General features: G+C 38.7%; 1 protein-coding gene across 11 annotated transcripts in view; it reads left to right on the top strand.

Moving 5' to 3' along the window:
* Positions 1-26072, top strand: part of lrp1aa (low density lipoprotein receptor-related protein 1Aa) — a 194953-nt gene that overhangs the window by 100496 nt on the left and 68385 nt on the right. For all 11 annotated transcript variants that reach the window (XM_039663238.2, XM_039663236.2, XM_089125057.1 and 8 more), the window contains exons 38-48: positions 26-152; positions 5007-5158; positions 5335-5459; positions 5867-6241; positions 11362-11551; positions 12631-12835; positions 13896-14088; positions 16660-16785; positions 18037-18165; positions 18249-18368; positions 25942-26055. In XM_039663238.2, coding sequence (XP_039519172.2) covers positions 26-152; positions 5007-5158; positions 5335-5459; positions 5867-6241; positions 11362-11551; positions 12631-12835; positions 13896-14088; positions 16660-16785; positions 18037-18165; positions 18249-18368; positions 25942-26055 — 1856 coding nt within the window. The remainder of the gene's footprint in view (positions 1-25; positions 153-5006; positions 5159-5334; positions 5460-5866; positions 6242-11361; positions 11552-12630; positions 12836-13895; positions 14089-16659; positions 16786-18036; positions 18166-18248; positions 18369-25941; positions 26056-26072) is intronic.

Raw genomic sequence — 26072 nt, 5'->3', positions numbered from 1 at the left:
GAAGCATTGGTGGTTGTGTGTGCAGGTATCTGTTTTGGACGGAGTGGGGTCAGTATCCACGCATAGAAAGATCTCGTCTGGATGGATCAAATCGAGCCGTGCTGGTGAACGTCAGCATTAGCTGGCCCAACGGCATCTCCGTTGACTATCAGGTGCATATGACGCATTTATGTCCTTATAATGGTTGTTTCAAACTAAGGACTAGGGGGTGTAACGATTTACTTGTTGCATCAATCCTGCCAGTGATTTTGAAATATACATTTTTGAATCATGAATAGTTTGTTTTGGTCAATAATTGATTTGGGGCGATTGATTTTCATTGTTTGAAAACCCCACTGCGGTTTTCTATAAGATAAAGCATTGCTGTTTTACAGATATCATTATGTATTTTGGTGCTAAACACCCTCAAAAGAAAAAGCAAGAGCACCCTCAGTTGATACTGTAATGAGATCATATTGACGAAACAGATTTGGTAAATGCTCCATTGCATATTTGTTTTTTGTGTTCTGGTGAATGTCAAATGTGTTTATGTCTCGAGTTACAAATGTAACCTTGGTCCCTTGAGAAGGGGAACAGGACACTGCATCCTAGGGTGCTAATGGGAGAAACCCTAGGCCAGACCGGTGTCTGAAGCATGTGTTTAAACGTGACAATTGTAATGGCCGGCAACAGCATATGACGTCACTCCTAGTGCAACCGTGAGATATAAAGAGGGCGTCTAGAGAACATATCATCCACTTCTTCATCTGAAGGGACAATGCAGGACGCCCAGAAGCATGGAAACGAGATGCACCTCTCATTGGAATGTCTTTTTCAGGGAACCAAGGTTACATTTGTAACCCAAGACATTCTCTTTCGAATGGGAACTCACACTGGGACACTAATAAAGGAAGAAATGCCCTCTCTGCCATGCTGAGGGGAATGCATGCCAGATTGGCTGTGACTAAGCACAAGAATAAAAACTCAAAAGGCCCAACTGCCAGATTTAAATTCTCCAAAGGTACACTTCAGGATTTCGCTGTCACATTGACAATTACTCCCTACTGTCATTACCTAAGCTACATGCCTCAATGAGCAAGTACAATCTTACCATTCACCTCGGAAGGTCAAACGGAAGGACTTGACCCAGGTAAGAGCTCAAAGGCTTGTAAACATTTATCCTAGGAAAAAATTCCTCTAAAGGAATATGACCAGAGTCAAAAAAGGACCTTGGCCTGTCACTTTCAGGGGACCTAAGCTTGGACCCCTAGAACCACCAGGGTGGCCGACTTCGATCTTAACCCTGTCAGCCTATGACCTGTCTGCTTAACAGAATCTCTTTACTATCAGAGGCCTCCAATGAGAAGGTTTTCCATTACGGCAATAACCACAACACATCGGATTCCAAAGATGGGCGTCCTGGGGAGCAAGACACAATAACGGACCTACAAGCGATGGGATTGACTCTGCTTATCCCGCAAGGGGTTTCCATGACCGACAGAGCTTAAAAATTGCTCTGGGGAAGGTGAGTACTCTGCATAGTGACCCTCAATGAGGGGAGTACCTACCAAGCTCTACTAAAGCAAGTCTACCAAGGAGGCTTACAAATAATCATTCACCCTGAGAGTACATTGCTTACAAAGAGGCCATTGGAAGGCATATTGTTATCCAGCCCCGGGGAACGAAGTACTTTGCATGCAACACCTCTCAAACAAGTGGAGTACTATACAGACTTGACAACAAGGATGGCTCTGACATAGCTAGAGGAGCGAAGGTACACTCTCAACCGAGGGGAGTACTGGTAAAGCTCTGGAGCCAGTTATAAAGGAGGCCCCTAAAGAGCCCGACAACTGCTTGGATTTCAGCAAGCTCAACCTGAGGTCCACTTGTCAAGGAGGTCCAAAGAGGGCCAACAACACAGCAGACCTAACCCTAGCAGAAAAAGTCCATAAAGGAGCCCGACACAAAGCCTCCGAGCTTGGCATAACTCCTAAACATAGCCCCAAAGACCAAAGTTCTCAGCATAACGACCCTCTAAACGAGAAGAGTACTAAATATTGCTTATTCAAGAAGCCAGATTATCAAGGAGGCTACAAAGAAAGCTTACTACTTGAGAACTGTCATAAGCATGTGCTCGGGCCTTGTGCACGAACCTTTAGAGAGTAGTGTACTCAATATGATGACCCTCTAAGTGAGGGGAGTACTTATTTAGGCTCAACCTAAGCATATTAGGGATAGGACACCTGTGGGAGTACTAAAACAATTTGGGGAGTACTAAAAACGAAACTCAAGGAGCAGAGGCCTGAACACAACTATCTAGATCGAGAGGAGGCCTAACCATACTCTTTTCAGTCTTACGAAGAGACTCATTTTACCAAAGCAGGATGAATCTCTAAAATGAGAGGAGGCCTAATAAAACTCAAACCTGCACAGAGCTCCGGGAGCGACGCCTTAACAGAACGACTCTCTAAAACAAGAGGAGGCCTATCAGGGTTTCCCTATCAGTACCAGAGGAAGCTCCATAGAGCCCATGACTCTCAAAGATACAGTGTAACAAGGCTCTGAGTGTGAGGTTTCAGCCTGAACAACTCTCTAAAGGAGAGGAGACCTACAAGCCTTTAGCCAAAAGCGTTTCTTAAGAAACTTCGAAGAGGTAAAGTATTGATAAAACTGTTGCATGGAGCTCAGGAGAGTGGAGGCTCCCATCCGGAGTCTCTCAATAATAGCCGCTTTCCGACCAAGTAGTTACAGGAACCTAGTTATAGGAACTGTCCACTTCTAAACAGTTCTAAGAACTACTCTCCCCCAAACTCGGTTTTGCTGCTTGCGTTCGCACTGGCCAAGTGGCCATAGGAACTGGTAGGAGGGGTAAGGGAGTGACGCAAGCACGGCGACGGTCTTTATAGCGTGATCACTAGACGTAGGGCGGCCACATACAACAACAACAAACCAGCATGGAGGAGGCTATTGCAATGTTCCTGTTCTGCCTTGCCGGGACCTTAATAACGGAGTACGAACGTATGGATACAGCGTACAGCGTATGGCAGACAGCGCGCTACAAGTTCCGTGTTGACAGTGGGCGTGACTTATACTGCAAGTGACTTATAAGTTAAACCAATCAACGTAGACCTAGGGAAAGGGAACTAAAAAAGTCCTTGCTCTTGACTAGGTACTGAAAGAGTTATAGGAACTACGGTCTGAGGAACTAAAAAATCCCCAATTTAGTCCGGTCGGAACGCGAGAAAAAAAGGGTTATAGGAACGTTAGGTTCTAGGAACTGCAAAAATCCCTCTGGTCGGAAAGTGGCTAATGAGAGGAAGCCTAACAACACTCAACCCCAAAAAGACAGTCAACAGAGGAGGCTCCTAAGACCACACCATTACTCTTGTCTGTATGGAGCTCTAAGATTGGTTACCTCAGCAAGAGGAGATCTGATCTATCCAGCAGATAATATCACTAAAGAGACTCACAAAAAGAATAAAAACACATAACTAGAGTTCTGGGGAACGAAGGACTCAGCAGGACAACTCTCTAAAACAAGAGGGGTCTAAGCTCAACCCTAGAGGCAGTTATCCAAGGAGGCCAAGTATCCAAGTATTGCCTAAGCACAGCGCAGGCCTCAGCAGAACGAATCTCCCACTGAGAGGCCAAACGGACTAAAAACTAATCTAGGGCAATCTAAGCTCTGAGGAGGTGATGGGGGGAGGGGGCGGAGGAGAAAAAAGATAGCATAATGTAGTAACCCTCACTCACCGGCGCTCCTCACATAAAGTTTGACATTAGTTAAAGGGATAGTTCACTTTGAAATTAATTTTTGATATGTTTTAGCTTACCTCAAGGGGATTCAAGATGTAGGTGTCTTTGTTTCCGCAGTATTTTCAATTTTAACATTTTTCAGTCAAACCTTTGTTGTCTATCAGTCATACACTGGAGGCTAAGGGGGTCCACCAAAAAGCATGCACAGAGAAGTCCAAATTAAACATGATTTAATAACTCACTAACTAAATGTAAGTACACATTGATGGCCTAAGACACGAAACGAGCGGTTTGTGTGAGAAAACGAACAGTATTTATATCGTTTTTACCTCGTGTAATCATAGCCATGACAAAATGATCTGACTGCACGGGCGCTTCGGTTTGCGCATGTGCCAGAAGTGATCGCTTGCACGCCTACGTCACGCATTGTTTATACAGAGATTTCGGAAGTTTTACCTTTCACTAAACATATTTAGATATACGGGAAACCGCAATGGAAGACGATTTCGGTATATCTAAATATGTTTAGTAAAAGGTAAAACTTCCAAAATCTCCGTGTAAATATTGAGTGACGTCACACGCAAGCGATCACTTCCGGCGTAACATTGAACTGATTCAGTTCGGTTCAGTTGGACATTGCACAACTGATTCAGATCACTTGGATTACACAAGGTAAAAACGATATAAATACTGTTCGTTTTCTCACAAAAACCGCTCGTTTCGTGTCTTAGGCCATCAGTGTGTACTTACATTTACGAGCCATTAAATCATGTTTAATTTGGACTTCTCTGTGCATGCTCTTTGGTGGACCCCCTTAGCCTCCAGTGTATGACTGATGTGAAAAATGTTAAAATTGAAAATACTGTGGAAACAAAGACACTACATCTTGGATGCCCTTGAGTTAAGCTAAAACATATCAAACATTAATTTCAAAGTGAACTATCCCTTTAATTGCTAAGCTAATTACTTAAAACTTTAATTATCATAAAAGTACAAAGCAGAATAATTTTATTCAGATTTCTATTTATTTTCTCACTTTGTCCACAAACTTGAGGAGATTTTTTATTTCACTTTTCTGCAAAGCATACATGCAATGCTGACTTTTTTCTTCCCTTATTCTGGGATTGTCTTGTGTATAATGGAGAAGTCATGCCTATAATCCTGCCTTTAAATTAGACCAAAGCAACTTCCTCTTAATAACTGTTGACTCAATATAGATGCATAGAAATCAAACACAATAACAAAGACTCTAAATGTCCATGTGTCTATAGGAAGATATGCTGTACTGGTGTGACGCACGTACGGATAAGATTGAGCGGATTAACTTGGAGACGGGGGAGAACAGAGAGGTGGTGCTGTCCAGCAACAACATGGACATGTTCTCCGTATCTGTGTTTGAGAGCTACATATACTGGAGTGACCGGTCAGTGCACCATATTTGTACACCTCAACCCAATAATCCCTCTTCACAGAAATCATCGTCCTCTTAACTGTTTTAAGATTAACCTACAGGATTGAGACCTACAGAGTTTATTTGCTAACCCTATTTAAAGAGCCTTTGAACTTTGTCCCAACAGAAAAGTATTTTTCTTTTTTTAGGACTCATGCGAATGGTTCAATAAAGCGCGGCAGTAAAGACAATGCAACAGATTCAGTGAGTCTGAGGACGGGCATCGGCGTCCAACTCAAAGACATCAAGGTTTTTAACAGAGCACGACAGCAAGGTGTGTGTTAAATGACTTGGTTCTTAACAGAAATGAGCTGGAAGAATGTACAGAACGGTTAGGAATGTGAATGTTACTGTGTTCCACTTGGTTCCAAATTGTTGCAAATTTCGGTTTCGTTGTACATATAAGTTATTTTGTGTAATTGGTATCTAAGTGTCAAAGACAAGGCCATGGAAAAAGTTTGATTAAGATAGTTTATTCAAAAATACATACAAAATTGCAATTTTTTGACTAAGAAATTAGCTTCATGTTGAAAAAAATAATAATTTTCCACCAAAATAATAATTAAATAACATGTAATATACTACAGTATTATATGCAAATTGTCATTGAATCTATGAGCTAGATTCAGATTTCCCTTAGTTGCAGCGTTTCTATGTTGTTTCAAACAAATCTCTTCACAGGAACTAATGTCTGCAAGAACAACAACGGCGGCTGCCAACAACTCTGTCTTTTCCGTGGAAATGCACAGCGAACGTGCGCTTGCGCTCACGGGATGCTAGCCGAGGACGGTCAAAGTTGCCGTGACTACGACGGATACCTGCTGTATTCAGAACGTACCATACTAAAGAGTGTGCACTTATCAGACGAAAACAACCTCAACGCACCCATCAAACCGTTCGAAGACCCCGACCACATGAAAAACGTCATCGCGCTTACCTTCGATTACCGCGGAGGAGGCGGAAAAGGAGCCAATCGGATCTTCTACAGCGACATCCACTTTGGGAATATTCAACAAATCAATGACGACGGGTCCGATCGGAAGACAGTGGTTGAGAGTAAGTTTCAAATCATTCATAATGAGGAACATAATCTACTTTATTTTCAAAGTCTTGATGTTGTTTTTTAGGCTCTACTAGAACAGGTTTTCCTGCTTGAATGTTGATTATTTTCCTCATATTCTTCATTGTTGTAGCTCCTCTCTTCCCAGTCTATCATTAACACTGGGGTGTGTTTCCCAAAAACATTGTTAGCCAACTATGGTCGCAAGTTCCATCATTTCCAGTATAGTTGAACGATTCTGTGTTTCTCGAAAATAGTGGTTGACCGATATGTGTTTTTTTGATGGCCCTTGCCGATATCTAATGAGAGCAGGGCGGCCGATGGCCGATATAAAGCCGATATTTATTTATATATATATATACATACGTACACACACAGTTTCAGTGCAAACTGTTCAAAGGGCTTTAAATGATTCCAGACGATGAATAAGGCTCTTATCAAGCGAAACGATCGCTCATTTAACACTCAGGTGTTCTTCGTTTCGGAGTCACACTTGTTATCCTCCGGACACCTAAAAATTAAATTTCCTCCATCCCAGTAAAACCAATGCAATTTATTTTTGTTCTATAATATTTATTCTTTGTAATTTGGTATTGATTGAATTTATTAATAATTTGATTGAATTTATTAATATTTATGCAATATTTATGGTCTATTTTGCCATGGAAAAATATATATATTTTTCTATATATATATATTATTTTTTTCAAAAAATTTTGCACAAACACAATGGGGCTAATAGGAAGTGCCGAGGCTCTCCGTTAGATGGGCTCTGGTGAGCACTGTGTGATGTCAGAGAATGTCTAATTGAAGAGAATTGGCACTGGCTGGTTACTTCCGGGTTCTGGACTGGCTGCAGTAACACGTCTCTGTCCATGCGGGGGCGCTTGCGGTCGAGTGCAGAATGAATGGGAGTCAATGGGGTTTCACCCCCATAATTCCACTTTTCTCAGGATGTAATTTTTTGTCAAGTAATTTGAAAGTTGCATTCAAAAGGGAGGGCTAAGATAATACACTCAGCTGAAAATTGCATTTTTAAGTACACTTATCTGTTCTAAAAATCCGTTCAAAAATGTGATGACGTCACACAATAGCAGAATGCTAGCGTGTTCCGGCCAACAACAGCCTAACCTGTAAGAAATCAAAAGGACATAAGCACTCGTTCATTCGACTTTTGGCCTATAATCTATATTGAACTTGCGGAATCAACAATAAAATCTATGTTAATTTAACGACAAGCAGGTGAAAGAGACACTTTTAGCCGTTTAGCCCCATAGACTCCCATTCATTCTGCTCTCGCCCGCGATCACCTCCAGTGGAATTCTAATGGAACTGCAACCAAGGTGATGCACAATGGGGCTAATAGGAAGTGCCGAGGCTCTCCGTTAGACGGGCTCTGGTGATGTGTTCTCAGCGCTGCCATTCCAAATAAAAGTCTGCAGCGCCGTCAAAATAAAAGTCCCGCTTCCAGCCATTTAGAAAAACTTTTAAAAAAGTTCAAAATGCCAAATATCAGCCGATACATCGGCCGTGGCAATATATCGGTCGACCACTACTCAAAACCATTGTTCTAATGAACATTCGCAAACAGCATCGCAAAGTGGTGTGTTTGAAAAGACAGCTCTCGACAAGTGGTTAGAAGGAGAGTTTCTAGTTTGCATGACATGAGTTAAGAAATCCTGCTCTTGAGCAAAATAAGCAAGCTGACATTCAGTGCAATCTATATCTTTTATTTAAAATACATACAAAATGTAATTTACGTCTTTTAGTTTGTCAAGAGATTTAATGCGTCGTTTTAGAAGAGTGTGTTGCACATTTGCACTGCTGATAATAACGGAACGGTCCACAAAGTGGATGGAAACCTGGCTTTAGTTATTTTGCTGCGGCCAAAACAAGTCCATGTGTTGGATGTGATATGTTGGTTTGATCGCAGCACCTTCTCGTTCAACTCTCCTTTAGTTGCTCACAGCTGGAGAAAAAACAAGTCAAACACTGAATCATTGCTCTAAGCGGCGGACTCACAATTAAACAGGACTGGGAAAGTCTGGAGTCACGGACTGTTGCTTTGTGAGAACACAATAAACTCATTCTTTCACAAGACTTTTGGCTTTCACAGCAAGAGAATCGGGCAAAGAACGATGTGCGTATCTGTTTATTCTTCTGTTGCCACAAACACCAAATGAATGAAGGATAATTATGATAATTGCAAACTCTCGACCAAAATGCCTCCTGAAAGAATGTTGGCTTCCTTTAGCTGAAGTGAAAAAGTTTGTATGTCTGAAACTACAATCAAAACCAGATTCACTCGCTTTATTTACTCTTATTTTAGGCAGAGACGGGGTTTTGACAATATTGTTTGAGTTTTATAGATTCATTTGTAGAGTCTAGCCCTTTATAAGTAAATTATCCATTTGATTTGACTTTTTGGTGGCAAATTTAAACAGTATATGTTAGTTACGTAGTATTTATTTAGTTAATTCCAGTCAATTCAATAAAAGACTCAATCTTACCTTTAGCTAACTGGATAAAAGCCTAAACAACAAATTTATAAAAAGCAAATCCTCTACTTGCAAACATACTTTTCTCTAAAGGCTGGATATTTGTGACCCTGGACCACAAAACTGCAGTCACATGGGTTTTTTTTTTTTTATTGAGACATACATCACGTGAAAGCTGAGTAAATTAAGAGTTCAGATGCAAAAGCCTCTAAATGCCAATTGAAATTTTCTTCTAAAATTACCATTTTTATCAAGCTTGTATATTTAAGTTCAGTAATTTCACTTAAATGACAATTAATAGGTAATCTTCTTTGCCATTTAAGGGAAAATCACTGAACTTAAATATATAAGCTTGATAAAAATGATCATTTTAGAAGAAAATTTCAAATGGCACTTAGAGGCTTTTGCATCTGAACTCTTCAAATGAACTTTCCATTGATGTATGGTTTGTTAGCATAGGACAATATTTGGCCGAGACACAACTATCTAACAATCTGGAATCTGAGGATGCAAAAAATCGAAACATTGAGAAAAGTTGTTCATTTATTTTCGGGATTGTGCTGCATTCACTCATAAATAACTGTTTTATATAGGAAATTTACATAATATCTTCATGGAAAATGATCTTTACTTAATATCGTAATGAATTGTGCCATAAAATCCCATACAATGTATTGTTGGCTATTGCCACAGATATACCCATGCGACATGTGACTGGTTTTGTGATCATTTGTATAGTAAGTTCAGTTGTTATATATAGGAATGCTTTAGTTTATGTAGTAGTAATAAATGTTTTATTGAAATGGGGAAAGTAAAATGGATCTGTGCTTTCAGGCACTCATATTGTTTCACTGCTGACTATGAAAAATAGTTGAAATATCAGCCAGGAATGTTGTTCGTCAAATATTGTAGAAAGGTTTCATTTCATCAGCATTCATGGCATGTACTTTTGGGCTTTTTTTAAAGTGCTAAATGCTTTTCTCGTACCATGTGTGGTTTTCATTTCACTGGCTAAGAACCGGTTATGTAATTAAAGCCTGGAGTAAATCTAGCATTAAGAAACACATGTCAGCTCTTGCGTCTTTGTCCGTTTATGGTAAGAAATGAACAAACAAACAATGAACGATTTGCTTCCAAATTTGCTCTCCCCCTCCCCTCCGTGTTTTATGGTTGTTATGTCTGGATATATAATTGAATCATGACTAACACACATATTTGGGTATTGCCTGTAAACATGGTGCAAAAATAAACAAGTTGTTTCCACATGGATGTGAAGCTTTACGTCAGAAGTTTCTGGTCAACACCTAGTCTGTTAGGAACTCAATCTCAGATATGTCATGTTATGAATGTACCCTTTCTGTAAAAACGTACTAAAACACATACAATGTTTAACTAAATAATTTGTGCCTTTCTATTGCAGGACACTGTAGTTATCATAAAATATGTTTTTACACTGCTTTAACTCATAAGTTAAGCATTTTTTTAAGTTATACAAGATTCAACTCATTTTTTTAAATCAATTTGATGTAATTTAAGTTGAAATTATTTAAACATCAAAGTTGATTGTACTTACAATTTTAAGGCAGATTTTTTTTTTTTTCTAGAGATCAAAAGATCTGGTTTTCAGGGCATTTCATATGTTTTGGTTGGCAAAATGTATAAATTATGTAAATATATCTGCAGTACTGTGCAAAAGTCACACAATTTTATGTGCCATTAATTGCCAAAAATCCCACTTTTCATGCAACGACTAAATTATAAAGGCCGGTCTCATATAGACACCTGTCTCAAATACAAGCTGGTGCAGTTCGACGATGTGGGAAAATAAAAGCCTGGGCTACTATTTGAAGTTTTACGGTAACTGCAATTGCAGGTTTTGAACAGAGATGGCGACCAAGTGGAAAAACTACGGACTGCAGCTTTAACTGAAAAGAGATTGTTATTTTCCAACAGCCTACATTTTTTTATGTTCATTGTACCGTATTGATCTGTCTACCTAAAATACATTTTTTGGTGATGAGGATGAAAGAGGAAGGCTTTAGTTTGAATAAGTAATGAATGTATGAATTTGAGATTTTACAATATATATACTGTATATTTGAATTATTTATTTATTTATTTATTTTAGTTAGTAGAAGTTCCAACACTATCTCACGACCAGTTCGTACGAATTCGACGCATGATTAAAAAGTGGCTAATTCGTACTAATTCGTACGACCTCACTCGTACTAATTCGTAGGTTTAGGGGCGGGGTCAGGGGTAGGTCATTCGTACGAATTCATACGAATTGGCCAATTCGTAAAATATGTACGATTTAGCAAAATCGTATTAATTCGTACGAGTGAGGTCGTATGAATTGTTACGAATTAGCCACTTTTTAATCATTCGTCGAATTCGTACGACTTGGTCGTGAGGTCGGGTTCTGAAAGGACGGTAACTTAAACATTTATCAGCCAAATTAATTTCAAACCCTGGATGTTTGTCATCTCAATATTGACCAACATAATTGGGATTGGGATTTTCTCCATAATCAAGCAGCCCTAAACCATGAGAAAATTCCAAGACAATTGTATCCTCTTTTTTTCTATAATAATATCTAAAATGTTTTCTGTTTGCAGACGTTGGTTCAGTGGAAGGTTTGGCGTATCACAGAGCCTGGGACGCTTTATACTGGACCAGTTACACCACGTCCACCATCACCCGTCACACTGTAGACCAGAGCCGTTGGGGGGCGTTCGACCGGGACATCGTCGTCACCATGTCCGGAGATGACCACCCTCGAGCATTCGTCCTGGATGAATGTCAGAAGTGAGATTTTTCTGTCCAATTTCGTCATTTCACAACGACTTTCAACATTCAGAATAGTTTTCATTCACAGTTCCCCTTTGGAAGTGGGGTCATGTTGCATTTATCATATGGCATTAGTAAGACATATTGCACTTAAAGGGATACTTCAGGATTTAGCATTAAGCTTTGTATTAGTACAAAACCTGTAGTATTTTTTTAAATCACCATTCTTTCCTCCGTCATATCTTCCTGAGACGAGAGATTTATGTATTTTTTGTCTGGAAAATATCCTCCGATGACTATCGTCAATTTGTGTCATCTGAGGACTTTTTGTCCAGAGTCTAAAGACTACAGTCAGTAGTCGGGTCTGTCCCGCATGTCCTCAACCCGCCCATAGAGGGCGATCTCACTCACAGAATGAACACACAGTGTCGGCCATCTTTTTTTGGAAGCTAAGCTAGCAGGCTCTTGTTCTGTGGAGAAAGCTGAGTAGTTGGGGTTACCATCCTCTTTTTCCCGACATGTCCGGCCATCGATGTCCAGGATTCAGCTTTTGCTTTCTGCAGTCGCCATTCATTGTTTACATGCACAGCTTTTGTTTCAGTCTAACTGAAATCATTCCGATTGGTGAATCTGAATGTAGTGTTTACACGTGAATGCTAAACAAGTGATCGGTTGATGTGCGTTTTAACATTGCTAAGAAAATCCTCGCTCCTCCACGAGAGATTGTCAGTCACGCCACCGGCCTCGCGCCGTTCTCCCACGGCCCTCACTCGTCCCGCTCGCCACAGTAAACATAATATATGGTGACTGTTGAACGCCAAAGCGCTTTGGGCGATCTCGAAACACATTTTCGGGCAAGCCTAGACTTGTTGTTTAACTCTGTTACCGGTAGGCGTGGCCTCCTAGGGCAGCGTAGCAAGTGCATTCTGGGAGTTGTTGTCTTTCATCCACATTAGCCAAAAATACATTTTCTGGCTTTTCTCAGCCTAGAAAGCTCCAAATTCACATTTCTTCTACATAAATAACCCATTTTAAACACACATTCATCTTTCCAGAGGTGAAGTATCCTTTAACATTTGTCATTGACTGTTCTCCAGCTTGATGTTTTGGACCAACTGGAACGAGCAGTCTCCCAGCATCATGCGTGCTCAGCTGTCTGGTTCCAATGTCCTCGTGATCATCGGCAGTGACATTCGCACTCCTAATGGCCTCGCCATCGACCATCGTGCGGAGAAGCTCTATTTCTCTGATGCTACGCTTGATAAGATCGAGCGCTGCGAGTATGACGGCACCCACCGTTATGTAAGTTGGAACTTGCAACCATTTGGTGTCCAATTTTGTTTCATTTGGGCAAGACACTACAGGTAAAACAGTGTGTTTTATGCACTGGCTGATTTGGGGCTATTTGGCTTCTCATAATGTGCTGTTTTAGATTAGTAGGAAGAAAAACTCCAAAATACAAATTTGAAGTGTTTAATTTTATTGCTTTTTATCTGTTTGGATCTCTAGATTACAATTAAAATACATACGTTTAAAGACCCTGAGTTTTGAATCAGAAATCTCCACCTATGTACAGCACACTCTACATCTATATCCTGAAGGCTTTTACTCTGAGGAAAACTTGTAATATATTTTGTCTTTTCTTAACGAAATCAATGATCTGGGGAAGTATGGTAATATCTAATAGTTATCTGCTGTGACTGATGAAGTTCATTGAAATTATGATAACATTTTAGCTGACCTCAATATTGTCTATTCATTTGAATTCAATTCAATTCAGAAAGTTAAAATCCAGAAATATTTTAATTAAGAAAAAATGGTAACACTTTACATTACAATAAGGTGTCATTTGTTATTATTAGTTATTGGCAATAAACCTAACCTAACCCAAGATTTACTAACACATTATTAAAATCAAAAGTCATCTGTTAATATTATCTGAGCTGACATGAACTAACAAAAAACATTTTATTTGTATTAATTAACATAAAAAAAGAAGAATAAATATATCAAAGAAGAATAACTGCTGGAAATGTGTTGCGCATTGCTAGTTAATATTATAATAATGCATTTTATATTTTATTGTAAAGTCAAAAAAACAACAACAACAAAAGAAAACAAAAAAAACCCCAGTATTTTGGGCCTTAAATGGTTATTTTCTTTGACTACTTCATAGAAAGTTTCGAGGAATCAGTCCATTTAGTATTAAAATGTTAAAATAATAATAAATAATGATAATTAAAATATTACAATTTGTCGCAATTATTTCTGGGGCAATATATTGTCTAAAAAATTTTTTTTTATTGTATTCAACTTGAAAAATGTCCACATTCCTGCTGTGTATGTGTTGTGACTCCTGTAGGTGGTTCTGAAGAACGAGCCGGTGCATCCCTTCGGTCTGGCCGTGTACGGTGACCACATCTTCTGGACCGACTGGGTGCGCAGAGCCGTCCTCAGAGCCGACAAATATGTTGGCGGAGAAATGAAAGTGTTAAGAGCTGATATCCCACAACAGCCAATGGGGATCGTCGCTGTGGCCAACGACACAAATAGCTGTGAGTGAACGGGCGTGATGGCAGAGTGCTTTAAAGCGAGAGATTGCCTTACAGTGTCCTGTCATCTCAACCGCGTAATTATGTGCCAAAGTAATCAGTGATTGTCCCAGAACCGAGAAGAACTCTATAACGCTGGGGAATGACACCATCACACACAATCAATATCCATCATCATGCCTCTCTAAGTGTGATAGAAGCAATTCTCAAGCACTCAAACGGCCAAAAAACAACATCTCTGAAGACCCCTATTTACTGTCCTCCCAACCAAAATGCGAACCGGACCGAAACGGAAAAATAGCAAGTAATGATAGATTTGAAAACCCAAAAAAAAAAAAAGTTACTAAAAGTTATCAGCTAAGATATTTCTTCCATTAAATACCCTGTATTTCTTTTAAATGAAAACAGGCTGATAACTCTGTCTAAACATACTCTCTGTCCAAACCATTCAGAACATCTGTTGAAATTGAACTGCAGTCGACTCTTATGAGCTCATCATCATGTAATCATACATATTTACAGATTGAAAGAATTAAAGCTACACTGTGTAACTCTTTTAGTTTATTCTTAGCTAAAAACACTTCAAAAATATATGTGCTTATTAATGTATATTTACTTTGTTCAAGTAATAAAGTATTCTCGTGAGTGCCATTGAAAATACATACGGGTAAGGGGTTTTTCTAATGTCGGTCGCCATGTTGCCCCTCCATCTTGAAAGTACATTAACCAAAGAGGGACATACCCGTTAATTCAAGCTTCGCTTTTCGCGTTTACGTTTCAGTTAACACTCATGGACGAGGTCGAACTGGAAGCCATGTTAATCTTGGACTACATTAGCCACTGTAGGAGTTAAAACGAAATCGGAATTGAGAGGAACAGAAATTAATATTCACTGGATGGTCATATACCTTTTCACCACTAGATGGGGGTAAAAATCACACAGTGTAGCTTTAAACAGACCTGCCCTATTGAATAACAGTGAACTGAACTACATCGGTATGTGAGGGTTGGCCAATCATAAGAGTTTATTTGCATACAGAGGTCTTAATGGTACAGTAGCGAGAACGGCCTATTTAACTAATTAATTAATAAACGATTTAATTTTTGGCAAGGAAAAAGCCATTTATTTGCTTGTGATATTACCATCGATAAATAAACACGAATGAATCAATAGAGATGCGCGTGTGTGTCTGTGTTTATCTCCTAACGTTACAGCCGCGTCTCCGGGTTATAACGACAACAACTCCTCTCCCGTGGCATCATGGGATAGTAAAATGTCCATCGTATGCGCACTTTAGAAGTAGTAGGTCATCCGGGTACTGTTTTTCGAATTCTATGATTTCGGACATACTACTGTTTTTCGCATACTATATAGTAGGGATGTATTCAATTTCGGACGCAGCTAAAGGCTTAGGAGACGAGCTGATAAGATTTTTGCCATAAGAATCTTACAATTGCTATATATGTCAGAGGTCGCACTCCTCTGGAGCCATTAGGGGTTAAGTGTCTTGCTCAGGGACACATCAGTGTCTCACAGTGGATTCGAACCCGGGTCTCTCACACCAAAGGCATGTGTCTTATCCACTGCGCCTACACGTGCAATTTATGGTATAGTGTGTGTGGACAGGCGCTGAATACGTAAATGTACGTACATTTGGCCAGTGTTTGCGTCTGTGTGCTGTGAATAGGGAGCAGTTTGAGCAAATGGGAAGTGAATTTTAACCCTCTGAGGTTTTTCGTTTCAGAGTCACACTCGGGGTGTTCGGGTCCAAATGGACCCAAAGGGCGGGATCCATATTTAAAAAAAAAAAAATCATGATTTTTTTTTTTTAACTTGTTTTTTATAATATTTTTTCTTTCCTTTTTCGGTGTTTTAAAGAATTTCAAAAAAAAAAAATTATAATTAGTATTAATGCAATAATTATGACAAAATTTTCCCCCATTGAACATAATAGAAAAAATATTGAAAAAAAAATGTATTATTTTTTTTTTAAAGCTGTATTTCATTTTAGAGTCAAGCCTAGGCCTCATAAAAGCAATTTTTGAAATGAGATGGATGCCATCTGGTGGACTAACTGAGCATTTTAAAAATGCAAAACACATGTATAATCTGAATTTGTGGTGTGTTTGTGTATGAAAGTGTGTTTGTGTGTGTCTGGATGTGTCTGTTTTGCACTCTTGATGTTTTATAGATTCACCCCTTCACTGTTGTGTGCTTTTTTTTCAAGATCGTGGCTGATTTGTAGATTGTACGCACAAAACAGCTCAGTATTTTCACATTTTTGCCAATTTCCCATTCATTTTCCATGCGGGTCCATTTGGACCCGAAAACCCGAAAATTTTTTTGAGTGTTCAAATACCAAATACCAACAAAGTCACCAAATTTCGGACCATTCCGAGGAAGCTGTGATTTTTTAAAAATGTTTTATTTAAATTCTTCGGGTCCATTTGTTTGAGTGTTTCATGAAGGGGGGCATAATAATGTTTCAAGGGAACAAAAGCTGCGTCGAAACACTGATATATTAAAAATGATATCTGGTGTCTGAATAATATTTGTTTTGACTGTATGTGCAGGCGAGTTCTCGCCCTGTCGGGTGAATAACGGTGGCTGTCAGGACCTGTGTCTGCTCTCGTCCGACGGACGGGTCAACTGTAGCTGTCGTGGAGAGAGGAAACTTCTGGAGGACAACACCTGCATCGGTGAACAAGCACACACTCACACATCAGATGTGTACTTACACAATCACTGTCATTAAAATAAAGCGTTCATAGTTAACTGATTATATACAGGTGAAAAGAGTCTCATAGAGACAGACCTGAATCTCCCTGCTCAAAAAACACAATGACACTAACAAGTAAATTCGGAGGATCATTGATATTTCATTCCAAACCCATACGACTTCTGTTCATCTTCGAAACGCAAATTAAAGGAGTGGTTCACTTTTAAAAAAAAAACTTTTGCTGATAATTTACTCACCCCCATGTCATCCAAGATGTCCATGTCTTTCTTAAGTCGAAAAGAAATTAAGGATTTTGAAGAAAACATTCCAGGATTTTCTCCATATAATGGACTTCAATGGGAACCAAACGGTTCAAGGTCCAAAAGACAGTTTCAGTGCAAACAGCAAACTGTTCAAAGGGCTTTAAACGATTCCAGACGATGAATACGGGTCTTATCAAGCGAAACAATCACTCATTAAAAAAAAAAAAAAAAAAAAAATACAAAGTTTAAGTTTTATAAGCTCAAATGCTCGCCTTGCTCTGTTCTGTGATGCGCGTTCGTGACTCTCCTGTTCAAACTCGTTCATCAAAATGAACGAATCTTTTCCAGAGTCAACCTGTTCATTTCATTCATTAAATGAACCAAATGACACGAAAAAAGATTTGTTCATTTGATAAACGAGTTCGAACAGGAGAGTCACGAACAGAACAGAACAGAGCAAGGCGACCATTTGAGCTTATAAAACTTAAACTTTGTTCTTTTTTTAAAAATGAGTGATCGTTTCGCTTGATACTCATCGTCTGAAACCATTTAAAGCCCTTTAAACAGTTTAAAGTTTGCACTGAAACTGTCTTTTGGACCTTGAACCGTTTGGTGCCCAATGAAGTCCATTATAAAAATGCTGAAAAATGATTAATTTCTTTGACTGAAGAAAGAAAGACATGGATATCTTGGATGACATGGGGGTGAATTATCAGCAAAAGTTTTTTTTTTTTTAAAGTGAACTACTCCTTTAAGATATTTTCAGTGCAACCTGAGAGATTTCTGTCCCTCTATTGAAAGTCTATCCCAAGGAGATTGTACAAGTAAATAATGTCATTCGAAGAGATACAATCATTTTACTTGATGAACAGATTTAATTTAGGCTTGTATTTCCATATGATCCACATTCAACACATGATAATTAATGTATGAAATGTTTGAAGGGATGTATGCCTTGTGTCGTTCAGCTCAGAACACGTCGTGCAGCAGTATGGATGACTTCGAGTGTGGGAATGGAGACTGCATCAAATACACACTCACCTGTGACGGCATGGCCCACTGCAAAGACAAGTCCGACGAGAAGCAGTCCTACTGCAGTGAGTGTGTGTGCGTGCGTGCGTGTGCGTGTTATGAATGCTCACACGGATGTGTCGCTCTAACAGTCTGTGTTTGTGTTCAGCTAACCGTGTGTGTAAGAAGGGCTACAAGCGCTGTGTGAACGGACGCTGTGTCGGTCACAGTCACTGGTGTAATGGCCGGGATGATTGCGGTGATAACTCTGATGAACTCTTCTGTAACGGTAAGATCGCCAGTTCTACATATCTAATACACTATTATATATCTGGATCTCTTCATTTGCATGAGGTTTTCTCCTTTCATTCCTTCTGCCCCCATGGCTGCATTTATTTGATCATAAATACAGTAAAAACTGTAATATTGTGAAATATAGTTACAATATGTGATTATATATATAGTAAAGTGTAATTTATTCCCATGATCAAAGCTGAATGTTCAGCACCAGTCTTCAGTGTCACATGATCCTTCAGAAATCCCTCCAATATGGTGATTTGATGCTCAAGAAACATTTGAGCGTCTCAACAAAGAATGTGCTAAATGAATAAATACAATTTATGATTATTATCAATGTTTTTGCTGCTTAATATTTTTGTGGTGAACCATTCAAAAGTTTCAGGTAAGATAAGAAATTAATACATTTAGTCAACATGGATGCATTAAATTGATCAAAAGTGACAATGCAAATAAATGCTGTTCTTTTGAGCTTTCTGTTTATCAAAGAATCCTGAAAAAAAACTTTTTCCCCAACATTTATAATTACTAATTAAGCGATGTCTTGTTAAACCTGCTGAAAAAAATAAATAAAATGACACATGAAAAATAATGGGTGAAATGACATGACATATTTTGTTAACACTTTACAATACGGGTGCACTAATAAACATTAATTCATGCTTAACTAATGCACAGATAATACTGAATTAATGTGTAACTAATGATTATCTAAGCTATTCATTGATGATTACCACATTATGAGTCTGTAAGGTTAATGTATTAGTTCATACATTAATTGACAGTAATTAAATATGTAATTGTGGATTAATTCCATAATAACTCATTTTTTGTTACTAATAGTGTTAACTACCATGTTAATTACCAGAATGAGCCAAAGCCTTGTATTTCAACTTCCAGATAATATGACAGGTACACTAATATGCATTAATACATGATTAAATACTTCATTGTTAGTGCAAATTTATGCGCAAATTACTAAATGTCTAGTTAATAATGACGTGCCCCAACAAGTAAAGTCATAGCATAATGATACCATTGCAGATCTTTAGCTAATGATTAATTAAAGCAGACAACTGCAAGTTGAAGTGCATAGCTTTGACTAATTGTGGTAATTAACACATTAATTTACACTATTAGTTAATACAATATGTTAATAAGGAATTAATACACAATGACACATTGAATTAATAGCAATTCATGTATTACTTAATCTATTAATCATATAGACTCTTTATTAGTTGCTGATGCAGTAATCATTAATTAATGGTTTAGTTCTGCATTAGTTCAGGAATCATTAAAAATAACAATTTATAATTTTTTTTAACATTCTGGGCCCTATTTTAACAATCCGAAACGCAAGTATCAAGCGCGAAGCAACTTTGTTGGCGGGTCTCGGCGCTGTTGCTGTTTTACCGGCGGGATAAATGACTCTTGCGTCGGACGCAAGTTTAAAAGGGGTTGGTCTGAAGTAGCTTCATTATTCATAGGTGTGGTTTGGGCGTAACGGAAACACACCAATCAGAGCGTCATATCACATTCCCTTTAAGATCGTGATGAACGAGGTGCACTTGTTCCATGGCGCAATACTATTATAACGGCGCATTTACCAGGCGCACTTCAATCGGTTCACAGCCGAGGACATCGATGTTCTCGTCAGGGCCGTAAAAGAAGAGAAGTGACATTGGGGATGGGACAAACACACCCAAACTAGCTTCGGTTAAACATGCATATAATAATTTGGGTAAATGTGTAAGCTTTATGCCTATTTTTCCCATCGTCATGGACACAACAATGATTTCCCTCATGAAAATAAATGCATCTGTGTTGATGAGAGTATCATCTACAGTGTATGTGAGTTGTTCTCTGTATTATGGCCAAGCATGCGTGCTTAAAATGTACCGCGCCACTGACTTTAGACCAGGTTTTTTCTGGTCAGTGGCGCAATTGTTTTCTGGAAGTGTAAAACAGCACCAGGGAATGTTTGCGCCGAAACACGCCTCCTTTTTGCGTCGACCCGCCCAGGGAGCGCAATTTCATTCCCTAGTTACCGACATGCGTCTGTGGAGGGAAAAGTCTGCTTTGCGTGGGTGCAAAATACGAATGATACATGCGTCAGGGTACAAAGTCATTTGCGCCGGGTGCAAGATAGAGCCCTTGGTCGCGGGCCTGTAATGTCTGAATTGTTATAGAATAATCAGGGACTTTCGCAGTTGACCAGAGAAATTATTAGTTACATGCAATATTTGTCATTTTTATGTCAAAACCGCTATCAATCAATCATTGTATTTCAGTAATTATTTGGGAAATGTTCCAAATCGTCATGAAAGTACTGTCATTGAATACTAGGGCTGGGTAATAAATATCGATTCCTCAATATTAACCGATTCTCATTTTTATGAACCGTTATCAATTTTTAAAGTCATCCTGTTTCATTTGAATGAATGGATCATTGTATCGCGGCTGCGCGCATCCGAAAAATTGCAACAATCTTTGTCCTTTGTTACTATTGATATGAAACAAAGTCTCAAATTTTCAAATTACGTCCATTTTCTTTAGAAATTCAAAAACATAAATAGGTTTTGGCGCTGTGGCGTGAGATCGCTCTGGAGAAGCAGCAGCGCTGATCTCTCTTCCGGCTTAATAATAGCAGTTACCGCGCAAAATAAACATGAACGAGCGTCTAAAAGTGTGTTGAAAGATGGAGTACAGCTTATCGAAATCTGTATTATGTCACATTGATTCGCTCAATCAGCGTTTCAACCGTGGAAAGACGTCAGTTAAACAGCTAAACAATGTCATCGTCATATTTACCTCAGAAAACCCACATCAACTCGTTAGTTAGCTAGAAAAACTGAGCTGAGCATTTTGCTAAATATATACACCATATTACATATGCATTATAATCTTAATGTTCTTCAATATTTAATGCATATTTGAATAAATCTGGCAAGTTTTTATGACAGCCACCATTTAAATGTTTATATTTGATATAATCTTCTTATTATAAAAATAAATAAAAGTGTAATTTAAGTGTTTGTGTAGCTACAAAACAGTTCATTATTACCTTCATATTAGGCTAATGAAGTCTATAGGCTACAACTAGACTCCCGTAGTTTACAGCATTACTTAAGAGATTTGATTCCCTTGAGAAAATTTAACATTTATTGTAACTCATATCCAAAATAATCAATATTGAATCAAATCGGAATCGAAATCGAATCGAATTGTGAAATTTGTGTCAATACCCAGCCCTATTGAATACGTCTAATTAGGGCCCAAGCCCTGAAAGGGCGAAGGCCCTATTGTTAGGGCCCAAGCCCTGAAAGGGCGAAGGCCCTATTGTTTTCCTTGGGATTATTATTCTTCTTTAGTATTATTATTATTTTGCTACCTTTTGGGCACTTTTGGGGCCCTTAACGTGCTCGAAAACTCTTGAAACTTTGCACACGGGTCAGAACCCGCGGCCATCAGAGCCGGGCTGAAGATGGTACCCGGGCGTGGCAGGGCAGCTCTTCAGCGCCCCCTGGAACGGGGTCCGAACACTTGGTCCATAACTCAAACACGCTTGTATGTAATAATATGAAACTCGGTACACATGGTGATCTCATCGTTTTATCTATACCTCACACTCTTACTTTTTACCCCAGCCCAACAGGAATTTGGCTATTGAGGTTTGTTTGTAAAACGCTCGCAATGGAATGTCAAATACTCCTCCTAGAGCTTTGATCCACATTCGACGAAACTCGGTCAGCGTGAAGTCAAGACATTGAGGATGAAAGTTTGCGAGGGGATTTTTGATATCTCGAACGGTTTGTCCGTGGCGAGGAAACGAAATCATGGCGAGAAACGTGAAACAGGAAGTGTGTTATAACTTCAGCATACATTAACTGATCTTGATGAAACTTCAGCAGTGTTTTCGCTGTAAGAGGACGATCACATGGATGTGACTATTGTGAGTCAAAGTTATAGCGCCACCAACTGGCAGCAGGAAGTGTGTCACTTTCAAAATGCTTAGATATCACCCTTTTATTTTTACCCGATTTGCTTCAAACTTCATATGTATAATGTAAACATACGGCAGATGTAGACCTGTGAATGGATTCTTGATATCTTTGAAACTGTTGCCGTGGCGACGCATCAAACTTTACCCTTCTTTTAGGATGCTTTTAGGATGCTTTTGAGACCCTTAGCATGCTTCAAATTGCATGAAACTCGACAGACACATCACATTTATTAGCCAGTAGACATGTGCAAAGTTGCAGAAACGGGCGTGGTGAGGGCTCAGTAGCGCCACCTTTTGACAAAAGTGGGGTGGTTAGTTTTAACTAGAGTTACAAAAATTGGTATGTATATTGTACTCCTCGAGCCGGACAACTTTCTAATTGACACTTATTAGCTAGGACCCACAGAAAGTCAGATATTTTTGTTTGAATATGGCCACTCTGAGCCTACATGTCTCTGTGTCTCTGTGTCTTTGGCTGGCTGGCTGACTGTCTGTGTGTGTGTGTGTGTGTGTGTGTGCAGGGGGAGGGGGCTTAACCATTTCACTGCTGTGTGTATGACCTGCATAAAGAAAATACATTTCTCAAGCCTGGTATTTTTTAAATAAGTTTTTATTTTTATTTTTTATAAGTAAAGGCATATAACTAGTTTAATTGTAGTGAATTGACAATAGTTTTATATAATTAGTTTATTAATCAGATTAACTTGGTCAATAAACTTGGTCTGAAAATTTGGTCCATAAATCAAACACACTTGCATGTAATAATATGAAACTTGGTACACATATAGATCTCATCGTTTCATATATACTTCACACTCTTACTTTTTACCCCAGCCCAACAGGAAGTTGGCTATTTAGGGTTGTGTTTAAAACACATGCAATGTAATTTAAATTATTGCTCCTAGAGCACTGAACCAAATTCGACGAAACTCGATCAGCGTGAAGTCAAGACATTAAGGATGAAAAAGTGCCACGGGATTTTTTATATCTCGAACGGTTTGGCCGTGGCAAGGAAACGAAATTATGGCGAGAAACATGGAACAGGATGTGTGTTATAACTTCAGCATACATTAACTGATCTTGATGAAACTTCAGCAGTGTTTTCGCTGTAAGAGACCGATCACATGGATGTGACTATTGTGAGTCAAAGTTATAGCGCCACCAACTGGCAGCAGGAAGTGTGTCACTTTCAAAATGCTTTGAAACCACTCTCTTATTTTTAACCGATTTGCTTTAAACTTCATCTGTATAATGTAAATACACGGCAGATGTAGACCTGTGAATGAATTTTTGATATCTTTGATACTGTTGCCGTGGCAACGAAACAAACTTTAACATTATTTTTTGATGCTTTTGGGACTCTTAGCATGCTTGAAATTGCTTGAAACTCAACAGATACATCACATTTATTAGCCAATAGACATGTGCAACTATGGCAAAAGATTAAAGTAATGTCAAAAAAGTAAACACTAAAAGCCTCATATCTTCTAAAAATGTAATTATACATCATTTGTTTCTAAATTAAATTATACAAATATTATAACTTCCCCAATTTTTCCTTTTTTTTCATTTAAGAATTGTGTTTACGTTCAAAAACAGCCAGAATTGTTGTAAAATTCATAAAAAAATAATAATCTGAGTCATACGTAGTGCTATACTGCCCTCTTGTGTTCAATATCAGGTAGGCCTATTGTGTATATTCCCACCGGTTAATCAACGTGTGACTCCGCTGGGACTTGGGAGCTTTTAAATCGCTTACTTAAAACCGAAAGTCAAAATACGGATATCCGCACAAGACATTAATGGTGTGGAGTAGAGCGAGCATTTTAAATAAATTCCTATTAAGTAGGATTGAACTAAACAGAAAGAATGTTCACTCTGTTCTGCTGGTTCCTCGCTGGTGGATCATATGATTACTTTGTCATAATCTATGACAAAAATGCTATTATAAACTATATTAATAATAGATAATACACATTGCTCTTATTTTTAAAAAATACATTCATGAAAAACAAGATAACAAAAATCATAAAAAGATATAGCCATGGCTGCTATAAATGTTTGAAATGCATAGGACAGATGTTTAATGACGCAGCAACATATAATTGAAAGGCAATTAATAATCTGTCATTACGTCACTGCATTATGATATTACGGCTCTAATACGGTGCAGCACAAAGCACTTATGTGCATCCCGAGCGGAGAATGATGTGCTTGATGCCACATGAAGTTACAGCGCATTGAGTCCGTATTGAAAAGTTCAAAGCACAAAGGAAATACATATTTATGAACAGTGTATTATACATTATCTATCTATGCAATAGTTTATTGAGCCTTTTCTTTTAAAGGTTTTAAATTTCAGTTACTGTGTGCGTGAAGAACAATTATAGTGCTCTGACTCTAGTGTTGTGATCTAACCGACAGTGTCTGACACCCGGTAGAAAGTAACACGATTAAGTTACAGCAATAAAGTCCAGCAAGAAAAAGTTTCTTCATTCGAAAATATAGACCTTTAGACCTTTATTTTAAAGACCCAGTATAATAGGATTAACATTGAATCATCTTGAAGATCGTTTCATCATTGACTGTAACCGAATGCGACGTGCTGTTTGAATGCTGAATGGAGAATGACTGACAGGCGCAGAGAGGGAAAAGTTTACGTGTTCTTGAATTTAATGACTTAAATATTAATTTCTATATCACATAATAGCTTCAGAACACTTATAATACAGTACACAAAAACTTTATGGTACTTTAGAAAGTTTTTGTGCCTTTGTGCCTAACATAGAATAGTATATGCACAATATAGAATTTGAATCAGCCTCGTCAAAGATGGCAGTGTCAGAGCCGATACCGATCCTGAGTATCTAATCGGCGCACTTCTTTTCAACAGTCAAATTGAAATTGAAATTGCTTGAAACTCAACAGATACATCACATTTATTAGCCAGTAGACGTGCAAAGTTTCAGAAACGGGCATGGTGCAAGGACTAAATAGCGCCACCTTTTGACAAAAGTGGGGTTGTTAGTTTTATCTACAGTTACAAAAATCGGTATATACATTTTACTCCTCAAGCCGGACAACTTTCTATTACATAGTCATTAGCTCGGACCAAGAGGAAGTCCGATATTTTGGTTTGAATATGGTGAGCCTCTCTCTGAGCCTACGTCCCTGTATGGCAAGCCCTTTTAACATTTAAAAGCTAAGTTTGCCTATCCGGAATTAACATTGTAGATATCAACAACGTCTTTCTGTCTAGTCGTAATTACATTTTGGATAGTTTGTATTATCATTTAAGATATCTGTAACATAATTTTGACTAGTCGAAATGACAGAGTATGGCAAGCCGTTTTAACATTTAATCATGAAAGGGCCAAAGCCTTCGGCACCGCCACCCGGGTGCCTTTAGGTAACTAAAGGAACCGGGGTTGCGGTGCCACCGGCTTGGGCCCGCCATCGCTGCTCGCAGCTATATTTCTATTTGTTCTTTGTAATTGCTCATGTTTTGGTGAGTTTCGCAGTTGTGTGAGTAGATTGTTCTGTGTGTGTTGTACTGTAGCCACGCTGTGCACGGCGGATCAGTTTCAGTGCAGAGACGGCTCGTGTGTGTCCAACTCCAGCCGCTGTAATCAGGTGTTGGACTGTGAGGACGCCAGCGATGAAATGAACTGCTGTGAGTCACGCTAAGAC

This window comes from Pimephales promelas, chromosome 21 (genome assembly GCF_988280905.1).
Source record: "Pimephales promelas chromosome 21, fPimPro1.hap1.1, whole genome shotgun sequence".
NCBI classification, from domain to species: domain Eukaryota; kingdom Metazoa; phylum Chordata; class Actinopteri; order Cypriniformes; family Leuciscidae; genus Pimephales; species Pimephales promelas.
The sequence above is the reverse complement of the archived record's forward strand: the minus strand, read 5'-3'. Positions and strand labels throughout refer to the sequence as shown.